Source organism: Lactuca sativa, chromosome 4, assembly GCF_002870075.4.
Source record: "Lactuca sativa cultivar Salinas chromosome 4, Lsat_Salinas_v11, whole genome shotgun sequence".
Lineage (NCBI taxonomy): Eukaryota > Viridiplantae > Streptophyta > Magnoliopsida > Asterales > Asteraceae > Lactuca > Lactuca sativa.
In genome coordinates this window covers 69,528,612-69,551,840 of record NC_056626.2, presented here as the reverse complement: position 1 = coordinate 69,551,840, position 23,229 = coordinate 69,528,612, and the positions used below count along the sequence as shown (strand labels likewise).

The 23,229-nt window shown below is 32.3% G+C and overlaps 1 protein-coding gene across 1 annotated transcript; it reads left to right on the top strand.

Moving 5' to 3' along the window:
* Positions 1-19,555: 19,555 nt before the first annotated feature.
* On the top strand, positions 19,556-20,786 carry LOC128133841 (trafficking protein particle complex II-specific subunit 130 homolog). The gene is made up of 5 exons (XM_052771364.1): positions 19,556-19,675; positions 19,748-19,934; positions 20,015-20,292; positions 20,382-20,472; positions 20,592-20,786. Exons 3-5 carry the CDS (start codon positions 20,029-20,031, stop codon positions 20,777-20,779), a joined length of 543 nt encoding a protein of 180 aa, XP_052627324.1. The 5' UTR covers positions 19,556-19,675; positions 19,748-19,934; positions 20,015-20,028; the 3' UTR covers positions 20,780-20,786.
* The last annotated feature ends 2,443 nt before the right edge of the window (positions 20,787-23,229 follow it).

Genomic DNA, 23,229 nt, shown 5'->3' with positions numbered 1-23,229 from the left:
TTGGATGGCGATGTTGTGTTTTACCGGATGATGGTGGTGATGGGTAAATGAGCACTTATTAATTCAATTTTGCAGGTTTCTTGTTTTGGTTTTTGATTTTTATCTTTGTGTTAGTTAAAGATTTTTAGTTGGAGAATCTTATACTTGAGTTTTCATTGTTTAAATTTCCATTAGATGATTGTTATCCAGAGAAGATGACAATCGCCAGAGAAAAAAACTAACCACAATTAAATGGTCGCTTAATACTTTCATATAGAAAGGAGGGTATCAGGTGAGCTTAACTTTGTTTTTTAGAAATTGTTTAATAAACAATAATAAATAAAGTAAAAAATATACATAAGGGCAATATAGTCATTTTTGTCTTGCAAGGGACTAACACCTTAACAAAACGAAACCTTATAGACGGTAGTAGTTAAAAAGAAGAATTAGGGACTAATCATGCAGATTTCCCCAAAAAATAAGGACCATTCATGTAATTTACTCTTTTATAAATAAAGATCCAGTGGTGGTTAGCAGCAAGATCTTCATCATCCTTCTTTGCCTGCGCATCAGCCATCAGGTAAAGTTGTCATGTACAAAGACTGGCATATATCACTGAGACACAGACTTTCCGATCCTTGAAGTTAAGGCTGGTGCAAAGGCTATGGTTTATGTTTCTGACACATTCAGGGGTAGAAGCGTAATTATTTGCTGTCCAGCAACGTACTCTGGATAGGCATGTAAAGATTGGCTTGAGAGTTTCACTTTTTACATTCCTATCTTCAGTGAGAGTTGCTCCAACAACACATCAGTAAATTAGTAAACTCCACCATCCACGGAACCACTGAATCCCGTAGCTCCTTAGCACCATCCGTAACTTCAAAGATTTTTGGAATCTTTGTGACTTTAGTGATATCTGCCAGTCTTTGTAGTCGACAACTTTCGTTGATTCAGTAGCTTTGTTTGCTATGTGAGCTAGCTTGTGGAGAGTGATGATTTGTACATTGGAATTAGAGTACCAACTTCGATCAACGTCTTTTATAATCAAGTCATACAATGATAGTGATTTTGTAGATGTACAGATCAAAGTTTGTTGACTTAGTTGTGATTTGTGAGCCTGTGATCAAGACTTGCCTAACGATCTCAGGTTTTACACCCACAATTTTTTCTCTGTTCTGAAAAGAAAATATGGTTTTATCGAAAACAACAATTTTTTTTTTTTTTTTGTGTTGTGGTTTTTTTTTTTTCACGACATGAGGATTGCACGATCACGTCGTGACATGGTTTTTTTTTTCGTGGATACCAATTTTTAGGTGTCAAGATGTGACCACAAATGGGTCACGACATATGACATCCCCAATTTTTACAGTCAGAAAATATATTTTTATGCTTATTTAAAATCGAGATAATGACTTGAAAGGGTAACAAACTTTCGACTTTGATCACATTTAGTCACTAAACTTTTTTTCGTTATCTATTTGTCATTGAACTATTAAAACTGTTCATATTTTACCCTGATGACCGGCTGTTACCGGTCATAAGGGTAAAATGTGAACAGTTTCAAAAGTTTAGTGGCAAATAGATAACGAAAAAAAGTTTAGTGACTAAATATGAACAAAATCGAAAGTTCGTTTCCCTCTAAAAAGTTCAATGACTAAATGTGAACAAACTTCCTCTTTTATTATGTTTTATTAAATTATTTATTTTTGTTAAATTGTAACAACATTTGTTGATGAAGAAAATCTATGAAATAACAAAAACAAAACCCTGAAAATATATTTAAAAAAACAAAAAACCGAAACCGAAATAAAAAACCAATGGTTTGACATTTTCCAAAATAAAAAATCAAAATTTCCAATATGATTTTGGTCTTACAAAAAAATGAATCATCCTCACTGATGTGAATTATGACCATTGGTTTGGCATGCGGAATTAACGAACACACAAAGAACACAGTGATTTGAGTGTTTAAGAGATGCATTCGATTATGAAAGGTGTTTACAAAAAAGGATCTAGATCAAAATCTACATAATTAACACACACTAACACTCTCAATGTTACAACTCTCAAGCACACATCTACATGTGGTATGGACCCATCTTATATAGAGGTGTTTACATTTCTCTCTCTCTCTCTCTATCTATCTCTCATGTCATAAAGGGGGAGTTTTGGATAGAAAACGGAGAGGGATTTAGATATGGAAATCCGAAAGTTGAATTCTTGTAAAACCAAAATCAGATTATTGGAAAATTGTGATTTTTTATTTTTGAAAATACCAAACCATTGATTTTTTATTTCGGTTTCGGTTTTTCGTTTTTTATTAATATATTTTTCGGGGTTTTGTTTTTTTTTATTTCATATATTTCTTCATCAACAAATGTTGCTACAATTAAACAAAAATAAATAATTTGCTAAAACATAATACAAGAGGAAGTTTATTCACATTTAGTCATTGAACTTTTTAGAGGGAACCAGACTTTCGATTTTGTTCACATTTAGTCACTAAACTTTTTTTTGTTATCTATTTGTCACTAAACTATTGAAACTGTTCATATTTTACCCTTATGACCGGTAACAACCGGTCATAAGGGTAAATTGTGAACAGTTTCAAAAGTTCAATGACAAATAGATAACAAAAAAAAGTTTAGTGACTAAATGTGAACAAAGTTGAAAGTTCGTTACCCTTTCAAGTCATTAAACCTTTAAAATCATAGTTTTCATTTGCAAACACGGAATTTGTCCTATTAAAAAAAAACTTTTAATAAAGCCTTAAAAATGTTGCAAAAGTCTAAAGAAAGTAAGTTTGTAAAAAAAAAAAAAAAAAAAAAAAAAAAAAAAACTAAGAACTATATTTATGGCGGAATTGTAAAATAAAAATGTTTAGAACATATATTCTTAACAAAAATTAAAGTTTAAATCAAATCTGTAACAAAATTGAAAATCTATATAAAAATATAAATTTTGATAGTGACCACCAAAAAAAAAAAAAAAAAAAAAAAAAAAACATTTAGCTCACCACTTTTTTGGCAACATAAAAATAATTCAATATTTTTTTTTCATAAATAATTTAAAAGCTATATAAAAAAATATATATTGAAAGATAAAAATTGATAGAAAATACACAACCAAATAAGTTTTCTATTTTTCTAAAACACAAAATGAAAGTCCAAAAGTTATAATCAAACAAATTTTCTACATCTTTCACTAAAAATTGAAAATGAAAACTACTATCACTTTTTAACCTTTCAAGAAAACTAAAATTAATTTTCTGTGAACAAAACACAGTTTAGGTTTTTTGTGAGTTTTTTGAAGAGTTTATTTACACCGAAAAGTTCATGAAAATTTAATGTCTATTGGATTAAAAGGTTATCATTACTTTTTAGTAATTAACTTCAAAATATTTTAAAGTTGCAAAGTAAGATTTTATACTTTAAATGGTAACCAATTTATATTTTGGGTATGGTAACATGCTATATATTATAGGTTGAATAGGGCATCCATCTTTCAAAATTTATATTTTTGACGGGTATTTTAAATTTTATTATGAATTTGGTCTGAATCTAAAATTTTGTTAAGATTTCTCTCAAAATTTAGTTTTTTTACAAGTTTATTTTTCTGTAACTTTTTAAGACTTTTTAATAATGGTTTATAAGATCTTTTACAATATGTTCTTAACGTTTTTTTTTCCATCTTTTGCATTGATTCGTATATATTAGCAAACCAACTTTTTTTTTTCAACTTTTGGATTTTCTCATATATATTAACAAACAAACTTTCAAAAAAAAAAATCTTTTACATAATCGTTGTTTTATTATCTCATCTAGTTTTAATTCATATCTGTTATTTTATTAAATATAAGTGTGACACAATCAACGAGAAAAATGATTTGGTATTGTTTATGAGGCAATGCAAAAACTATTAAGAAAATTTTGTAAAAAATGTTTTTTAAAAAAGTTAAGAAATGTTATAAATGATTTTTTAAAGTTGGAAAACAATTAAGAAAAAAGATATTATAAGCCATTATATAAAAGTCTTAAAAAGAAGTTGTCGTAAAAAATAAATTTGAAAAGAAAAAACTAAATTTGAGGTTAATCCGTAATAAAAATATAAATTAGGACCAAATTTATAAAAAGATATAAAGTATGAACCAAAAGTGTAAAGGTTAAAAAAGAGATGACTTAAACAGGTAATTGTACAGAAAACATAAATTAGTTATCTTTATAAAACATAACTTTAATACATTCTGAAAAATTAGATTCCAAAAAACATGGAGCAATCTTTTTTTCAAATGATAAAGAGTTTTTTAATTATCAAGCTATTGTAGTTATCTTTTTCAATAATTTGGTATGTCTTATATGTTTTATACCGATTTATGAATCAAGAGTTTATATAAACAAAAAGATTGTTCCTATACATAAACAAATAGAAAAATTTCTCCTTAGTTCGTTAAAATATTACGAGTAGACTCCTATTTAGTTCGTTTGCGTTTCCTAAAAAAAGGATTAAATAAGCTTTTCTATTTGTGGCTTTTTCATAAAAATCACCATCAATTTTATTTATTTATTTATTCAACATGCCTTTAAAGGAAACAAACCGTTTATTTATTTATTTATTCAACATGCCTTTAAAGGAAACAAAGGGAGTAGAAGCAACTTCAAAGGGACAACTAGTAAGCACAAAAGTGGGTTTTAAGAGGTTTCCTGTATTGGGTTTGATTTGTTTCTTACAAAAACAAATATTTTTTTTCCAGTTTTCCATACTGTTTTTTAGGACTGGTTAAGACCGGTGTTTAGAAGGCGGGTTTGAGATCAACATTGTTGTTGGAACGATGACTTTTTAAAATTAAGGCACGACTTTGGGTCACTGGTTCAAACTGTCTTTTAAAACACTGTATTTTTAAAACCGGTGATAATTGAACCACTCCCTTTTCCAGTTCCTGGTCAAGGTTTGATCGACCGGTTCAAAACGGTTTTTAAAACACTATATATATCTATAAATCATGAATTTGATGTCCACAAGTTTAAATATTAAAAATACACATGAAAATAAGATGTAGATTAATATAAATATATTAAAATAACACATAATCATAAAATTTACATTAATCTACGTACATCTAATATATATATATATATATATATATATATATATATATATATATATATATATATATATATATATATACACAATACCGAAAAAATAGTCCTGGATGAATATAAACTTATCAAAAAAATTTATAACATTTACCATGTGTTTTTATTTAGAAAAATCTAACTAAATGTGAAAAAGACCATCGAAATTTATTATGCAAAATGTTTTATTTTCATATGTTTTAATCCAATTTAACCGGTTCAACTGGATTTTTGTAAAATCCAGCCACTTCGATCCGGTTTAAAAATAGAGACAAATCGGTGATAGTTTAACCGTTCTTTTTTTTTCGGTTCCTAATCCAATCAATTCGAACGACCGGTTCAAACCTATTTTTAAAACACTGCTCTTGAGTCTTAAATCGGTGTAAAGGAAAGGAGGTTAGCCCATAATGTTACCTCAAAATTGATAGTATGACTTGATGTCTTGTGAACAAAACTTAGGCCGATTTAGCCCAACGAAGCCCACTTTCTAGATAAAAGGAGTCTAAGCCTCTAAAGTCTAAGGCTTTAAGATTCAATGTTGGAGGAAGATTTGAGTTTATCTTCGAGAATTTAAATAGCTTTAAAATATCTATAAAAACATGTTTTATAGAACGAGTTTGAATAACTCAAAATTATCTATAATAACAATAGAATAAATTTGACATAGTTGTTTAAACAAATTTTTGACCGATATGTACGTAACAACACTTGGAAAGCTTGATAAGAGTTCTAACTTGAACTAAACTTGTTATACTTTTAAAGCTCTTCCTTGATAAATGTCGACTTAAGCTGTGTTTGGTGCGCCATAGCTAATTGAAAATCTAGTTTATTTTTTGATGTTTTTTTAAGTTGTCGTGCTTAGCAAACAAAAAATAGCTTATAAGCTAGCTTTCTAAAAAGTTACTTGAACTAGCTTTTTGGGACATTTTTTAGGATTTTCTAAATATACCCCTTAGTTAATTATAAAAACACATTCTTTTAAATGTCTTTTTATGGTATTTCATATTTTTCAGATCAGCTAGCTTTTTATTTAACAACTAACTTTTTAGCTATCAGCTAACTTTTTAGCTAACAACTCGCTTTTCAGCTAGTACGCCAAACATAGCCTAAACAAGTTCAAAGTCGGATAATTCTATAGAAGCTGGACTTGTTTGTTGTTTTATTAGAAACCATATTTTAAATACATAACAGTAACTAATCATAATAATATTGTAAACCAAAATCAGTTTCATAAGCTGTAAACGAAAATTAGTTTCATAAATATCTTATAATCTTACTATACTAATAAAAAAATAATTATTAGTGTCACTTTTTATTTTCTCATAATTTATGTTTTCTTTTCAAATGCTTTATAAAAATGATACTTGTCATTTTCTTATCATTTTTTATTTTTTAAAAAGTATTGATATGGATAATAAGTTAGACAATTTTTTTTGAACTACAGACAACTATTTATTTAATCCATGATTTTTATAGGAGAAATTTAAATTCGTCTTCGGTTATGATGGTCGTTAATTAATTGTTTTTATAACTGTATTTCACACGAGTTATAAACTAGTTATTAATAACTAGATTCATATGTTAACTTTGAGTTAAATCACAAAAAACACGCATTTCATTTAATATATAAATTTGGTAGCTTCATAGCTAATTTATTTAATTTCTAGTTATTAAATTTTAAAAAGTTTAAATTCCTTATTACATACTCATACTAAATCACTTATTCGTGCCCCAAGACCCTGGAGCGATGTCATTGCATTTAAAAATCAAAATAGACAATGATTTGAGTCCAGTAAAAAGTAGGTTTAACTCGGTCTAATTCAAGATTATTTGATATTATATTTAGAAGTTCATGATTTTTGTCCTAACTTTTCTTATATGTCTTTTACTCGGTTAGATTCAAGGTCCTGTCTGACTCAATAAGATTTAATTCAATTAACAACAATAAAAAAAAATCTTTTACAGTAAATTACACAAATCGTCTATATTGTTTGACAAATCTAGCGATTTTAGTTATTTTTTTCTTGCAATGTATGTTAAGGTTTCTTAAATGATCATTTTACCCTTTATATATTTTAATTATTTTGTCTCTTTGACTGTTGTCTTTTGTTTTTATATTTTATTATTTTTAAATTAAAAATCAAAAAATACAAATAACGAAACAAAAACCTACAAGAACTAGACCTAACAATGAGGCGTACTTTAACCTTGATTCGCTTAAAATCCATGATAATTTTTATGGGTTTGAATTTTAATTTTCGATCCATTTATTGGTTTTCAGTTTATGTTTCCGGTACTTCTGGTTTGAAGGGGAAGAGTCCAGGATGATTGTAGTGCACACACCATATTGTTCTGCATTTATATTACTCTGATGTATTGTGATGTTTACTGATACACTCTAATTTACAATGGTTTTTATGATGTGTTTTGCATATTGGTTTTATCAATTTAGAAATAAAAAATTTTAGTCTAAATTTTGGGATGTTACAAGTTGGTATCAGACCCTTAGTTTGAGGGATTCGGACACACTCTCAGGTGTGTCTGACCTCAAACTGACGGTTTGGTAGAATTTTCAAAAAGAAAATGTTTTATAAAAGGGTTTTCTAATAAAAAAAGGCGTATGATGTGAATTATGACCATTTGATTTGGCATGTGGAATTAAAGAACACAAAGAACACAGTGATTTGGGTTTCTAAGAGACGTATTCGATCATGAAAGGTGTTAAAAAAAGTATAAGCTAGATGTAGACAAATAAATAACCCATACTAACACTCTCAATGTTACATCTCTCTTGCACACCTCTATAAGTGGTATGAAACCCACCTTATATAGAAGTGTTTAAATCTCTCTCTCTCTCTCTCTCTATATATATATATATATATATATATATATATATATATATATATATATATATATCATATCACAAGGCTACTCTACCACCACATGCAAGTGGAACTACATGATTCAAACCATTATAAAGTCATATACGGATAACTTTGCATCCCAACATTCTCCCTCTCAAAGTTAGGAATGGATGACCCGCTTCAAATCTTCTAAAATCGAGCAACTTCACGAACCAAGCCTCAAGTGTGACACATGTAGTAATGAACTTCAAATCTTCAATTCTTCAATGACTTTCCAATCCGGGTTCTAGAGTGTGAGACCATACAAACCGAACATCAAAAGGTAATTAGGAGTATCCAAATCTCCACAAGATTACCCAACAGTTGAGCATAAAAGCACACCCCAAAAATCTTTAATAAATCCAAACCCATCATGAACCGGGAAAACCCAAATCACTTACGAATCTCCAATCAGATCACTTCATAAACTTCATTGCTCAAGGTCACTTTGGTTTTCAAGTACGTGTAATATGAAAAATTCAACTTTCGAATTTCCATATCTAAATCTCTCCTTTTTTAATAATCGAAAAATGATTATAAAACCAAAAAGGAATTAGAAAGCGCACGAAGTAGGACTTTTTCTATCCAAATCTCCCCCTTAACACATGGCATAAAACTTTTCTTAAATCCGGAAAATCCAAAAAATCTTCAATTTTCGAATTCGTTCACGGACCGCCTTTAACAAAATTTCACAAATATGGATAGAAATTTTCAATTTCGAAATACTGTTGTGACCTGGTGCGCCCAAAACAGCCTAAGATGCGAAACACTCCCCCAATTGCGAAACTGGTCATAAAGTGTTAATTCGCATTAACTGCAACCACCTGTTTCGAAAATTTACCTATTTCTCAGAATTTTCAACCCAATATCGAAGTTGGGTAAATTCTACCATTTCTCACGAACTCCTAGCATTCGAAACTAAACTTCAGCTTTTAACTTCATTTTTACACCCATTTCAAAATTGGGTAATTTTTGCCATTTTGTTGAAAGATCAGGGGTGTAATTCTAAAATGTTAGTTTTCTTTTTCACTTCGTTATACCAGTCGACGATTCGCCTTCTTAAAGACTTCGTCAATGAACCATATATGGTCCTCAATAACGAAGCGCATACGAGTCCTCGATAATGAATCACGGCTAAGGAATTTCGACAACGAAGCATGTTCAGTCTTCGACAACGAAGTGTGTAAAGGTCCTCGCCAACGAAGCATAGCTAAGGATTCTCGACAACAAATCCACAACCTTTGTTTTACATATCGATGCTCAACTCCAGCCCTTCGAAATCAAGTATACACCCATCGATATCGATCCAAAATCAACAATCCTTCGAAATTAAACCCATCGACCATATGTTCGTCATCAATATATCAACACTAAAGCGAAGCCTTCAAAATCGACATCAATACTTTGATACCTCAAAATCGAATTTCTAATCACACAGCCTTCGCTTTTAGTTTTCAACCCAAATCGATTCAAACCACTTACTGACCCATCGACCATCGACTCATACAAATGCCGTCAAGAGACGTCGACATAGCCAGTATTCCAAGTCAACCCAATCCTTCCAATCAATTTAAAGAATTCGATCCCAAGCCTTCCTAATTCGATATCCAGCATTAACACATCGTATGTGAGAAACAAGTCCATTAGCAAAGCTCCAACACCATATTATCGAGACCAAGCGAACTCATAAACAATCGGTCCAAATAGCTTCGACATCAAAATTTGATTCCACACCAAAATTAACACCAAATGTCGAAATCAACTCTTCTCAACACCAAGACTCGATATTTTGAAATAATTATTGACCAGAAGAGTTCAATTTCCAAATCATTGTTCAAGAATCAAACAAAAACATATGAACATGCATTCGACACCAATAACTCCAATCCAAGCAAATTCGAAATTAACCACCAAAAAAACTTGATTTGGACATCTATAGCCCATGTTCAACTCTTATTAACCAATTTTTGTAAATTTGAGGACATAATCGAGGATCAAATTATCTATAAACATAGATAACCCTAAATCAACTGGGGAATACTTACTTGAAGATATATGATTGATGTTGAAGATGACTGCTTTAAGATTCCTTATCTTTCCGTAATGGTTCCTTGATGATTTTCTGATGGAGAGATTGGTGCCTTGATGATTTTCTGATGGAGAGGTGAGAATGCACGATCATGGTGTTTATAAAGAGGAAGAGCATAACAGAAAAGACCCTTCAATGGAGATCGTTCATATATTGCATCATTTGCACCTTATGGAAAAGATATTGAAACCACACAATTATAGTCCCTTAAGCTATGGAAAATTATCATATCCATCATACTATAAATATTTAATTCCAAGGACCTGATACGTTATTATGGCAAACATGGTACATAATATAAAGGTACATAACATGTACTAAGTATTACAAAATAGTCCTAAGGCCACAATAATGTGCTATTTTCCAACATTCTCACACTTGGCCGAGTGACTATTTGTGTACATGTTTCATTATTTAGCCAAGATAAATTCATCATGTTTCATATTAGTATCAAAAATAGAAAAGTACAGCCTTGCGCATCCATTTTAGACACGGGACCCCCACCGATCATACTACGGTACTTCATATGAAAATTACGATTAATTTAAGTCAAATGACTTTAGTGTTAAGTGGTCATGCATTATATTTGTCTATATAGAAAGTAATTGTGCACAAGTAATTAATATAGGCAAATTGCATATTATGGAGGAATAATAATCAAGTACTTGAATAAATAAAATTAAAATTAAAAGTTCCATTAAAGCACTATGCTAGAATAACATAATAATAGGTGTAGACCTTTCATTACCGGATCCGGTAGCATATTATTAGTGTCAATGTGTTCGATACAAATATTATTTCCCCCACTTGCTCTTAAACGAACAAATAGTTTGTATCAAGGTTAAGCCTTATTCCAGTATAATTATTGCTAATGGAAAACTTATAGAGGCAGCATTATAGCAATAAGGTTTCTGTTAACGGCTTGTAAATGGAGTTTATGATCATGAGTCATGTGATTTAATTCATCAACAACATTTCATGGAATGTTTCTATGAAACCAAATTCGTCCATCATAGTTGATTTAGTCGTCAAAGTTTATTTACGACTCTCCCATTGGCCGACTAATATCCTACTAATGACTAGTTATCTTTGCATCTTGTAATGACATAGCTAAGAAACATATCACTTATATGTTATTACTTATTTCACTAAGCAAGTTTTCCATTATTAGTCCCATGAAAATATTATAAAACTTTATTGGTGTATTCCCATTGATTTAAACCATGATTTAATGATAACGGCTAAGCATGCCACCAAAAATGTGTACCTTAACTGTGGAAGGAGCTGAAGGTAAGTATTGTTGCATTTTATATGGACTTACTACACACTCAATATATGTATTTAGGGATAAGTCTAAAGCCCTTAGGATTCCTCGATATATTTATATGCCTACGGCATATTAAGCTTCACCGAGATCCTTCATATCAGAGTGATGTGACAATAAGTGTTTCGACTTTTGCAACATATCGTTGTTATTACTCAGCAAGATAATGTCATCTCCATATAGTATGAGTATGATAAAGTCTCTCCCACTAATTTTGAGGTATATACATCGATCTGCATGGTTCTTAATGAAGTCATTATTGTTCATCACCTTGTCGAACATTAGATACCATCGACATGAAGCTTGATTCAACATGTATATTGATTCCTTGAGTTCAATCCAGCTTTCGGATTGTATGGAATCCCTATAATGAAAAAAGTACACATGTAACATGGAAGAAATAATCAACCAATAATGTATTTCTATTGACATTAAGATCATGGGTCTTATAAATCATAAATGCATATAATTCACCTTTCCCTGCAAGCCATTATTTCCTTTTACAAAAATTTCGTTAGGTACGTCCTTTGCAATGGCAATATATGCAACAAAGTTTCTTTGAGGCTTGATTGTACCCATATTTTGGACCTTATTAGAAATATCCTTATCACTTATTTAAGTTGTGGTATTGTTTTAAGTGATATTAAAGTGATTTTATGGGATAACGGAATAAAACATATTAGTATACCTATTATTAACACTAAAATAATAGGTCATGTAGACACCTTATTCAATTATATGTTTTGCTTTGGCGAGACCAATAATCGAATATTATAGCATCCTAAATATTTCACTATGCTACATAAATATTGCAATCACCTTTGGGCAGAAATACAATACTTATGCATGTTATGCTAAAAATTCATCGCTTAAGTCATTATTCAATTAGCCTTTGGGTTCCTTGAATAACAATTTAAACAATTGCTTAATGTGGTGTTGATAAACTCTAATGTCAAACTTAAACAACCTTTCTTTGGTCCAGTCACTTAAGTTTAATATCTGAGTCACCACTTATCACAAATTATGATATAATTTAATGAAAATGAAACTAAGTTATGCATCCAAAATGGATACATGTTTATATTTTGGATTTTAAAAAATATGTTTAAATGAAATTATATAGAAATGCCATAAGATAATTAATAATGGCATATACAAATGTTCATATATGTGCTAAGAAGAAAATTTTAAGAAACATTCAAACATATCATACCAAATATCAATCTTTACTTTGATTAAGACTTTGATGGGTATAAGTTTGAAGCGATAAAACTTACTTTTGTCATCTATAAGAGATCATAATTAAATTTGATTAGATCCTACTGATGGAGTGTCTGATATTTAACTAAATGAAACTAATATATAAGATAATTTAATATCACGATCAATACACATGGAATGTTTTGATTTATATATATCCACCACAATATCTAACAAGTATCGCCATAGATAAAATTGGTGGCTAAATAAAAAATGGACATTTCTATCCACACAAGATCCCACCAAACGTATTGTCATTAAAAAGAATTAAAGTGTATTAAACTAAAACAGTTAGATAATTTGATAAACTTATGAATCATTTAACATTAAAAGCAATTAATTTTTATCAAACCAAACGATTAGTTAATTTGATAAACCTTTGAAAACAAGAATGAAGGTTAACCAGATTATCAAATTTGATAAGCAATTTAAAAATAATAAGTATAAAATGAGAGGTCATTAATTATCCAGTCATGTCATTGGTGACAAGTTAGAGAATTGACATCTCATTTTAGTACATACTCACAACAGTTAAACTGGGAAGACTAGAATCTTTTACAGCGATGAGATAATTTTCAACATACTGAATTTTATTGGCATCATGTTGTTTATCATATTTCCTTTTAGTGATGTGTTTGGGAAACAATTAACAAAATGAAAAAAGATCAAATTGATGACATATTTCATAACTTTCATATTCTATATTTATTTGATATTCACCAAACACATGGAGCTTGGAAAACTCATTGGTTCTCATAAAACCATTTGAAAGTATTTTATATTAATCTTGGATGTAGTGGCTTTACAAGGCATTAAATTTTAAGGCATTGGATTAAAACAAAGGATGTCATTATCAAAATAAAAGGAGAGAAATAGTGGAGTCATTCATGTTCAGTGGGGTTTTATATTTTCCTTAAAATCCTTCGAATAGAAATAACAAGCTAATCGATTCAACATAAGCGATTGACTTCCATATTACCAATATGGTCCTTGAACAGTTACCAAACGTGAATAAAGAAAATGAATTCAGAAATAATCAATTTAAACATAACACTGATAGTTTTGTGTTGATTGCAGACAACATGAAGCACACATCAACCCTAAATTGATTTTTTTTTCATCGACCATCAAACCACAAATATTATTTTATAACATTTGAATTTCGTAAATTAGAGAATAATAATTTAGGTTTCGACAATTTTTATTCGAGTGAAACATGGATTTTCATGAATCAAACAACCAAATGAGATTAGGATAAAGAACATGTATTAAACCTCGCTCTAATACCACATGTAAATTTGAGGACATAATCCAGGATCAATTTATCCATAAACATAGATAGCCCTAAATCAACTGGGGAATACTTACTTGAAGATATATAATTGATGTTGAAGATGACTGCTTTATGATTCCTTATCTTTTCGTAATGGTGCCTTGATGATTTTCTGATGGAGAGATGAGAATGCACGATCATGGTGTTTATAAGGAGGAAGAGCATAACTGAAAAGACCCTTCAATTATCCTCCTGATCGTTCATATATTGCATCATTTGCACCTTATGGAAAAGATATTGAAACCACATAATTATAGTCCCTTAAGTTATGGAAAATTATCATATCCATCATACTATAAATATTTAATTCCAAGGACCTGATACGTCATTATGACAAACATTATGGAACATAATATAAAGGTACATAACATGTACTAAGTATTACAAAATAGTCCTAAGGCCACAATAATGTGCTATTTTCCAACAATTTTAGCCTCTAATTTATAGAATCACCACATAAAAATCGAATTTGATTTTTTCTAGGTTTGACTTTTCGAAGTCAAAGATCAATAAACATCAAATTGATGATTCTAATACCAAATTTCAGATCAAAAAGTGTTTGTTACACCATTCTTCATCATATTCAAGTGTTATTGGTCAAGTTCATCAAAATCAAAGCACCAATTTGTGATTTCTTCACTTGATTTGTTTTAGTCGTGGGTTTTGTAGCGCAATATAAGCTTTAACCAACCCAAAAAATTAATGCAGGAGAGAGAGAAGTATTGTGCAGTAGTAAACAACCGTTGATGGAAGGAGCGCAGTTCAAACCACACCCAAGGGATGGTGTGCTGTATGTTGAGGTGGCAAAACCGTGGGTGCTACCGCACCCACTCCCTCTAATCTTTGAGTTAATAAATTTATTGACTCAACCAATGAGTTTATCAGATAAAAAAATGTGTTGGCTCAAACAGTTCATGGACATTAAAGGTTTTGAAAATATTTTGGGTCGGATGATTGGACATGAACAATAAGATCGAATGATATTTGAACAGATTTTGGACTTAAAACAAATATGAACAATAATGGATATGATATGATATTGGGCTAATTTTTTATTTTAATAACAATTGCAAATTTATAATCGAATCAAACAAAAGAATATGAGATTGGATTGGGTTGATCAATGAAAAAATTATTGGATCATAACAAATGAGTTTTTTAAAGAACATAGTGATTTGGGTGATAAAAGATATATTTGATCATAGGAATGAGTACAAAAAGGTACTAGATCTAGAACTTCATAAATACTTCACTTACTAATCACTATGAACTACATCTCTCAAGCACACCTCTATAAGTGGTATGAAACTCACCTTATATAGAGGTGTTTACATGTCTCTTTCTCTCTCTCTCTCTCTCTCTCTATATATATATATATATATATATATATATATATATATAGCACGTCACAAGGCTACTCAACCATCACATGCAAGTGGGTCTACATGAGTCAAACAATTACAATGTCATACAACAATAACTTTGCATCCCAATAGTGTGTTGCATGACATCGACTGATCTCAAGGAAGTTTTCCCAAAATACCCATACATGTTTTATGATATGCTTTGATTTGTGAATCTGTGAAGCGCATGCTAGTTAGGGCTAAGGATCTGCTCACGAATTGCATGATAGAATAATAGTGTAACATCCCAAGTTCAGGAATATAAGTTCGGGGTGCTATGTGTAAATAAAGGAGTAGACTCGACGAGTAGGTGTCTTAATTCGTCGAGTCAGAGCAGGTGTTGGGCACGTGTTAAGTGATCTGACTCGCCAGAGTCGGCGGCGGGACTCGACGAGTCAGTGCTGGGAAGAGAAAACCCTAAATTTTTGGGTTTGTACCGTATTTAAAGGACCTTATGTCCTCACCTCAGCCTCTTTGTTACCCCTTGAGAGTCAGTAAACCCTAAATCATGTAAACCTCCATTGTTGAGTGATTTAAAGCTTTGGAAGAGGATTATAATGAAGGAAACTTGTAGATCAAGAGGATAACATCAAGGAGTTCGTGTACATCCAGAATCTACTTCATCTTGGGCACATTTCTGAGGTAACAAGTCGTTACCTTGAGCTTTTCCCTTCTAGATCTATTCATGGATGATGATTTGGGGCTATTTAGCATAGTTAGGATCCATTTCGGGTTTTGGGTCTAAGATCTGGGGTTGTAACTTCAGATCTAGACTTGTTTGAGTCCATGGGAGCATAAAGTATTAATCCTTTAGCATGTATGTGAGTATTATTGTCTAGGACCTTCTCTCTAGCTTGTGTTGAGAAAATACCACCTTGCATGCACATAAAGTTGGAAACATTACGTGTAAAAATAGCCTTAGGAGTCCAGGTCTATGAGTTGGAAGCAGCGGAATGGACTGAAATCGTCTGTTTAGGGATGACTTAAGTGAACTCGGCGAGTCTGTTCTTGGACTCGACGAGTTGGGCCGCAAACCCTAACCCATATGGTTATAATGCGGATCAGAGAGTTGAGTGGACTTAGTGAGCTGGACAGGCTAGGACTCGGATTGAAGAGATCGATGAGTCATGGGGTGACACGGCGAGTCGAGTAGCGAATTTTGCGGTTTCTGAGTTCATGAACTCAGCGAGTCACTAGGTTGACTCAGCGAGTAGGGTCAACTAGGAAGGTTGAATTTGACCAAGAGTTGACTAGTTTGACTTCCAAGGGTATTCTAGTAATTTGGGCACTTATAGATATGGTTTCATCAAGTGTTAGGTGGTGGAGTTTGTGGCCGTGAGCAGAGGATTTGATCTTACCTCTTCAGCTCAGCATTTCAAGGTGAGTTATCCTCACTATACTCAAGGGTCTAAGGCACCAAGGCCGGCCCTTTGATTTGTTATTTGAGATAGTTACTATTGTGACATGATAGTTCGGTATCCTGGTAGATAGGATGGTTACGTGCTAGTACGATCGGTTAGATCACACTACTAGAAAAACAGCCTTTAATGACGCGCAAACAATGACACGCGGTGATTTACGATACGCAAAAGCGCGCGCTCTAAAAATAATGTCATATCTTCAAACTTTTGAAGGATAGAGGTCACGCTTTTGTGCGTGCCCTAAAATTAATGTCCAAGAAAAAAATTAAAAACACGGAGGGCACTTAATTAAAAATGGGCGTCGTCTAGAAATGTCGCTTTATATTTTTTAAATGAAAGACGCGTTCTATTTTTTTGCAGCTGGGGGGAAAGAAAATCCCAAAAGTTTGAAATGCCGCCATTGTTATCCTCTATCTTATTTCCATCTTTCTTCTCTCTCTCTCTCTCACTCACTCTCTCTCTTTCTCTATCTCTCTTACTCTAATACCCAAAAAAAACCTAATATCATCACAAATCCTCTTTTCTCCCACAACAAAATCGCAATATCACCAAATCTTTGATCCCGCAAGTAATCTGAGTTCACCTTTCAATTTCATTTGTCTCGCAAGTAATCTGAGTTCACCGGTGGCATTCCTGACTGTATCAATGGAAGCGCTGCTCAAGTCGCTGACCAATTTCTTCACCTGCGTTTCGAGTTCCGTGAGATCAGTTCTCGCTTCAGTAGCAGAAGAAACAACTCTCAGCCCAAAAGATGATCTCCGCCATATTTGGTTTCGTGCTCTGTTTCCAAATCGAGGTAAAACTGCATGCTGGGAAGCAGCAATGGCAGCCTGAGGCTTTATGTCTCTATCTCCAGTGGCGATACAATGATGCACGAGTTTAAGAAATCGGAGGAGGGATTGAGAGAATTTGTCGCTTCCTCTGGTTTCTCTTTTGATTCTGGTAATGTTTATATTCGGTTTCTCTTTCTTCAAAATTCTTTTTCACATATTTCTTCCCATATGAGTTTATGATTTCAGATTTTTTCCATATGATTTTGATCTTAGTTTGTGATTTAGAATTCTCAATCTTCGGTTTCTCCTTTATCCACCAGTTCATGTGCCCGATTGGGTTAATAGTTATGCTAGAATTTGATCAATTTCTTTGAAATTTAGGGTGAATTAGGTTAGGGCATGAATAGGAAACACTATAAATGGTTTGACTAAGTCGACGTCTTCTTCTCATGTATCAACTTGACACCTCAACTCTTCTTTTGCACTGATCTGCAATCTATACTAGGTTTGATTTTTTTTTATTTACAGGTTTTGTTAGTAGACCATGTCTATTGTTACTCAAATTAAACATGTTGTATTTTTTTTATTACAGGATGTGGTTTGACAAATGGTTGTTGAAGGAGCACATAAGTTCAGAGCCACACAACCTCAACTTGGTTTTTTGTTCTTCTTTCTTCTTTAGCTCCTGAGGCTTGATTTCATTGAAGGTTTGTGCTCTACATTCTAAGAATGCTCTTGCATGGATTGATCTTTGTCATTTAAGTTTCAATAGTATCATGCCTTGAATTCTTCCTTAATGTGTTTTTGACTATGTAGGTTTGTTGGGTGCCAAATAGCATGGTCCAAGCATCATCTCGATGACTGTTTTCCTGATCTTCCTTCACATCTTATGATCATTTTTCCTTTTTAACATTATTAGTATTTTGTATTTCTATCATGATGAAGAACTTTTTGTCTTGTTCTTTTCCCACTCAACTTTTTATTTCAACTAGTTCTAATTTTTTTTTTTTTTGCTTTTATTCAGGCTGGATTTTTTCAAGTACCTGATTCTGATAGGCTAGGTTCTTTCTTAGGTTGGATTTATTCAGGCTGGATTTGTTCAAGTACCTGGCCATATATATATTCTAGCAAAGTCGGTATGCATTATTTAAGCCAAATAATTATGTTTGGAAGAAGATCCCAGCGTGCAGTTTAATGCCATGGTGAAGCTGATTTTAAAATAATATTAAAATTTTCTTTTACTTTCTTTATTCTAGTTATTTATTTTTGATTATGAATTTGGATGTGATTACAAGGTGAGGCATTAGTAATAACTAAAATGAACCAAGGAAAAAGCTAAACAACCTGAAATAGGGATCCAGCCATGAACCAGACAGTGTCAAGCTCATTATACTCTTTTCTGATGCCTTCTGCTCTTTCAACAACTTCAGCCTGATAGGAGGGATGTATGTGTAATGTGTTTGTTATATTCAACAACACAGGGGTGTCTATTCTTAAATTCAAAACTTAGGATAGGAACATATATATATACCTTTATTGGACTTCCTGTAGATAATTGAGCTCAGATTCAGACCATAAGAGTGGTAATTCAACAGCTAGCTGTCCCTTTCCACATTGACGATCAAGCTCTTTTATATATGGGTACCAGAAAGATTTTCTTACAGGAAGCAGGGGGTCTTTCATATCAACATGAAAAGTACCATGTTCCAATCATCCATACAGATATAAGAACTAGCAACATTCTACTTGATAGAGAATTGCAGCAAAAAATAGCAAATTTTGGGCTTATAAGACTGCTACCAGAAGATACGACTCATCTTAGCACAAAATTCTCAGGGACTTTGTATGTTTAAAAGTACATATAACTTAACTACTAATTCAATTTGATTAAAGTAAATTTTCAATAACCAATGTTAATTCTTTGCAGGAATAGTGGTTATGTAGCACCTGAACATTTTTGCCATTATTTGTAGGACTATAGCTGTTCACTTCACCAACCCATTCCATGTCAGCACACGTGTAGCAGATAAATGCAGTGATGGCACCTTGCTTTTGCAGGTATATTGATCTCAAGTCTTGTTAGGGTTAAATGCAAAAAAAAAAATAATAATTATTTACTCACATTCCCAGGTGATACTCCACTCACAAGTGAAGGCTAACTTAACCATACACGATTCTTGGCTGGACCTAAAAGACGATTTTACCCTTGCTGGTGAAAGTCAAAGTAATGGAAGACCAACATCCGCCTTCTTTCCACTTGTAGTTCCTTCTACATCAAGAGCCGGAATCTTGTTCACTATATCCCTACCCACAAATGGCAAGCATTATTTTATTTCTCATTTTATCACTCATCTTTAGAAAAAAATAATCAATCTCTCTCTTTTTTTTTTTTTACAGATGAAGCGAAAGATATGAATCCTGAGAGTGATACGATATTAAATATAAAATATAAAATATCTGGGGATAGAAATCATGGATCGCATACTCCTATGTTTGAGGATGAGTCTTCACAGATGTTGACTTTTAAGAGTGCTCTTGTTTTACAAAGACCAGTGTTGGAACCTTGTTTGGCAGTTGGTTTTCTTCCCCTTCCTCCAGAAGGCCTTAGAGTCGGCCAGCTTTTTACTATGAAGTGGCGAGTTGAAAGGTTGAAGTATCTCGAGGACGAACAATACGTAAGTTTCTAAAATTTTTACTTTTTTTTTTGGCAATAAAAACGTAAAAATGACTTAAATGTTAAATCATATATTTGATTTGCGAACAGGATGAGGTAGTATATGAAATAAACGCAAATTCTGAAAACTGGATGATTGCTGGGAGGAAGCGAGGCCATGCACCTCTCTCCACAAAGCAAGGTACTACTAACCTTTTATAATCCAAATCCTCTTTCAATATCTCAACATTTAATAAATTAATAAATTTTATATCTTGATTTCGAAACCTTGTTGTCTAAAAATAAACTTAATGTATACAGGTTCACGAATAGAGATTTCAATCCTATGCGTGCCATTGGTTGCTGGGTACATGCGGCCCCCACAACTGGAGTTACCGGACATTGGTGAGGGTAATATTAGTTGCAACCCAGCTGGTCCCCACTTGGTCTGTGTTTCCCCTCCACCTCTCAGCTCCTCCTTCTGTATTCCCATTCCCATTCCTGCTTAGAGATGAAATCGTGACTTTTGTAGGTGCTTTGGTGTGGTCTGTGTTTCCCCTCCACCTCTCAGCTCCTCTTCACTTATGTATGTATGTATGTATGTAGGTATGTATGTATGTATGTATGTATGTATGATTTTTATTAATACCTTATGTATATATATATATATGCAGGAATGGGAAGGATTAATTGAATTGATGGGAACTGAATCAAGAGCTGTAGGGGGTCTTGAATTTTTACACAAGTAAGTTATGGTTTGCTTTTTTTGGTTTATAAGAAAGGGGCTAGGGGTAAAATTGTCATTTTACTAACGGTGCGAGTAAGAGGGACCAAAATCACAACAAAGTGAAACAACAAGGACTAGAAGGTCAACTAAAGTCTTGCCTTTTGAAGGATCAAAGTCTTCAGTTGAACCAACTACAATTGTTAGTCCCTAAATATAGATTTCTTTTTTCTTTTCGTCCCTACAGTTTCCTTTTTGCATATTTGGCCTCTTCTCCAACGAAAATGACTATTTTTGGGTCCAAAGTGGAAAAAATCAGCTATACTCAAGGACCAAAACCTTTACAAGAACCTCAAAAATAAGGACCAAAATTGAAACACAACTTTTCATTACAAGGGTAAACATGTCATTTTCTAATCCAAACTTTTTTCCTTTATGTAAATATAAAAATATATATTTTGCCCTCCCTGAAACAAACCTCAACAAGATGAAGATTGGAAGCACGGTTGAGGACAAAAGCAAACTCACAATTGTATTGTCTCATAGTTTTCTCAAAAGCTTCTTTAATGCTCACAACCTGCATGTTAATCAATTTTTATAGCATGCTCACAACGTATCTAGAAGTTTTGGAGGAAACGAGACACAAGCAAAAATAAATAAGCATGCTTATTTATTTAATTTACAATTTACAATACAATTGATAGATATATGAATCCATATGTTACTTAATTTTGTTCTTTTTTATTTTTAATATGTGCAGCATAGGGAGACATCAATGTCCTTCAAAACTATAGATGATGTCCAAGTCTTACTCTATGCAGTAAGTATTAAAGAAATAGCAATGCACTTTCATTCATTTGTTTCATATTTTTTTCACATTTCTCTAATGATATTTTTCCTTGAGTCATAGAATGATTGGCTCATATCTTGTTTTTTGATATTTATATGCAGTTTTTTTCTTACGTCGGTGGTGGCGAAGTTCAAGATTAAGGGAGACTTGTAATCATGTTTGGCTTTCCTTTCCAGTAAGAAACAGAGTTGTATGATTATTTGTTAGTTTTATAGGAATGTATAACACATGTTAGCAATGTATTATTTTTGTTTAACATTTGAATGATTTTTTGTATGACATTATAATTTGTGCAATTTATTTTATATTATGCAATGGATTGTATTTTTTGTATATGGTATTTTATTTCTGTTATAAGAAATTAAATGAAAATTTAATTTAAAAATTAATAAATATATAATTTTTTTTTAAACATTTAAATTTACGATACGCAAAAATGTATGTCATCTTCATTTATGACATGGCCTTTCTTGACAGGGGCTTTCTTGATACGCATTGCGTGTCATTAACACGCGCGTCGTAAAGTTACGACACGCGAATGCGTGTCGTCTTCCTTTATGACAGGGCCTTCCTTGATACGCATTGCGTGTCGTAACCGCGCGTCGTAAATGCGCGTCGTCTATAGACGACGCGCAAAAGCGCGTCGTCTCTCTTTATGACAGGGCCTTCCTTGACACGCATTTGCGCGTCGTCTGAGCGTTTTATGACGCGCAATGAGCGTCGTAAAAGGCCTTTTTTCTAGTAGTGTCAGTATCCTGTTAGGTCAGATGTGATTATGTTTAGTGACCTATAGTTAGGTCTGACTGTCTGTGACAACCGTCAATTTCTGGCCAAGTCAAAGTCAAATAGGGTCGACAAATCAAACCAGTCAACTCCGTTAACCCTTGTATATTAGGGTTTACAATATGTTAGCTACTGTACAACTCTCTATTTTAATAAGAAGTTATCACTTGGAAAGTTCGTATGATCGAAATTCTTAAACCCTAATCGGGGTAAGTGAGGTATCAAAACGATAAAACACTATTGCATACCCTTCGGGGGTGTGTAAGACTCTTAAACATGGCTTAACGGGGTGTAAGAACCTTGAGTTGCAAAGCTAAACACTCAAAAAGGTCATAAACAAAGTCTCTTTCAATCTCTCTTTATCAATCTTAATCTCTCCTAAATCTCTCCCAAATCTCTCTCAAAATCTCTTCTAACTTTTTATAATCATTTAGGGCATCCCGAGGCTTAACTTGGTGAAAAACCGCTCAAAACGGGAAGTTTATATGAAAAATAGCCTTAAAGGATCGAAACCTCTCTATTAACACGGGATTTTCACCCAAACTCGTATTTTTGCATATGAGAGCCTATATAATCATGTTTTAGTCACTTTTGGGAGAAAA

Bases quoted from the DNA above. Each gene is read 5' to 3' on its own strand.
- LOC128133841 (XM_052771364.1), top strand. From the start codon at position 20,029: ATGAATCCTGAGAGTGATACGATATTAAATATAAAATATAAAATATCT. The intron at 20,293-20,381 runs GTAAGTTTCTAA...ATTTGCGAACAG, and splicing joins ATCTCGAGGACGAACAATAC to GATGAGGTAGTATATGAAAT. The intron at 20,473-20,591 runs GTACTACTAACC...TAATGTATACAG, and splicing joins ACCTCTCTCCACAAAGCAAG to GTTCACGAATAGAGATTTCA.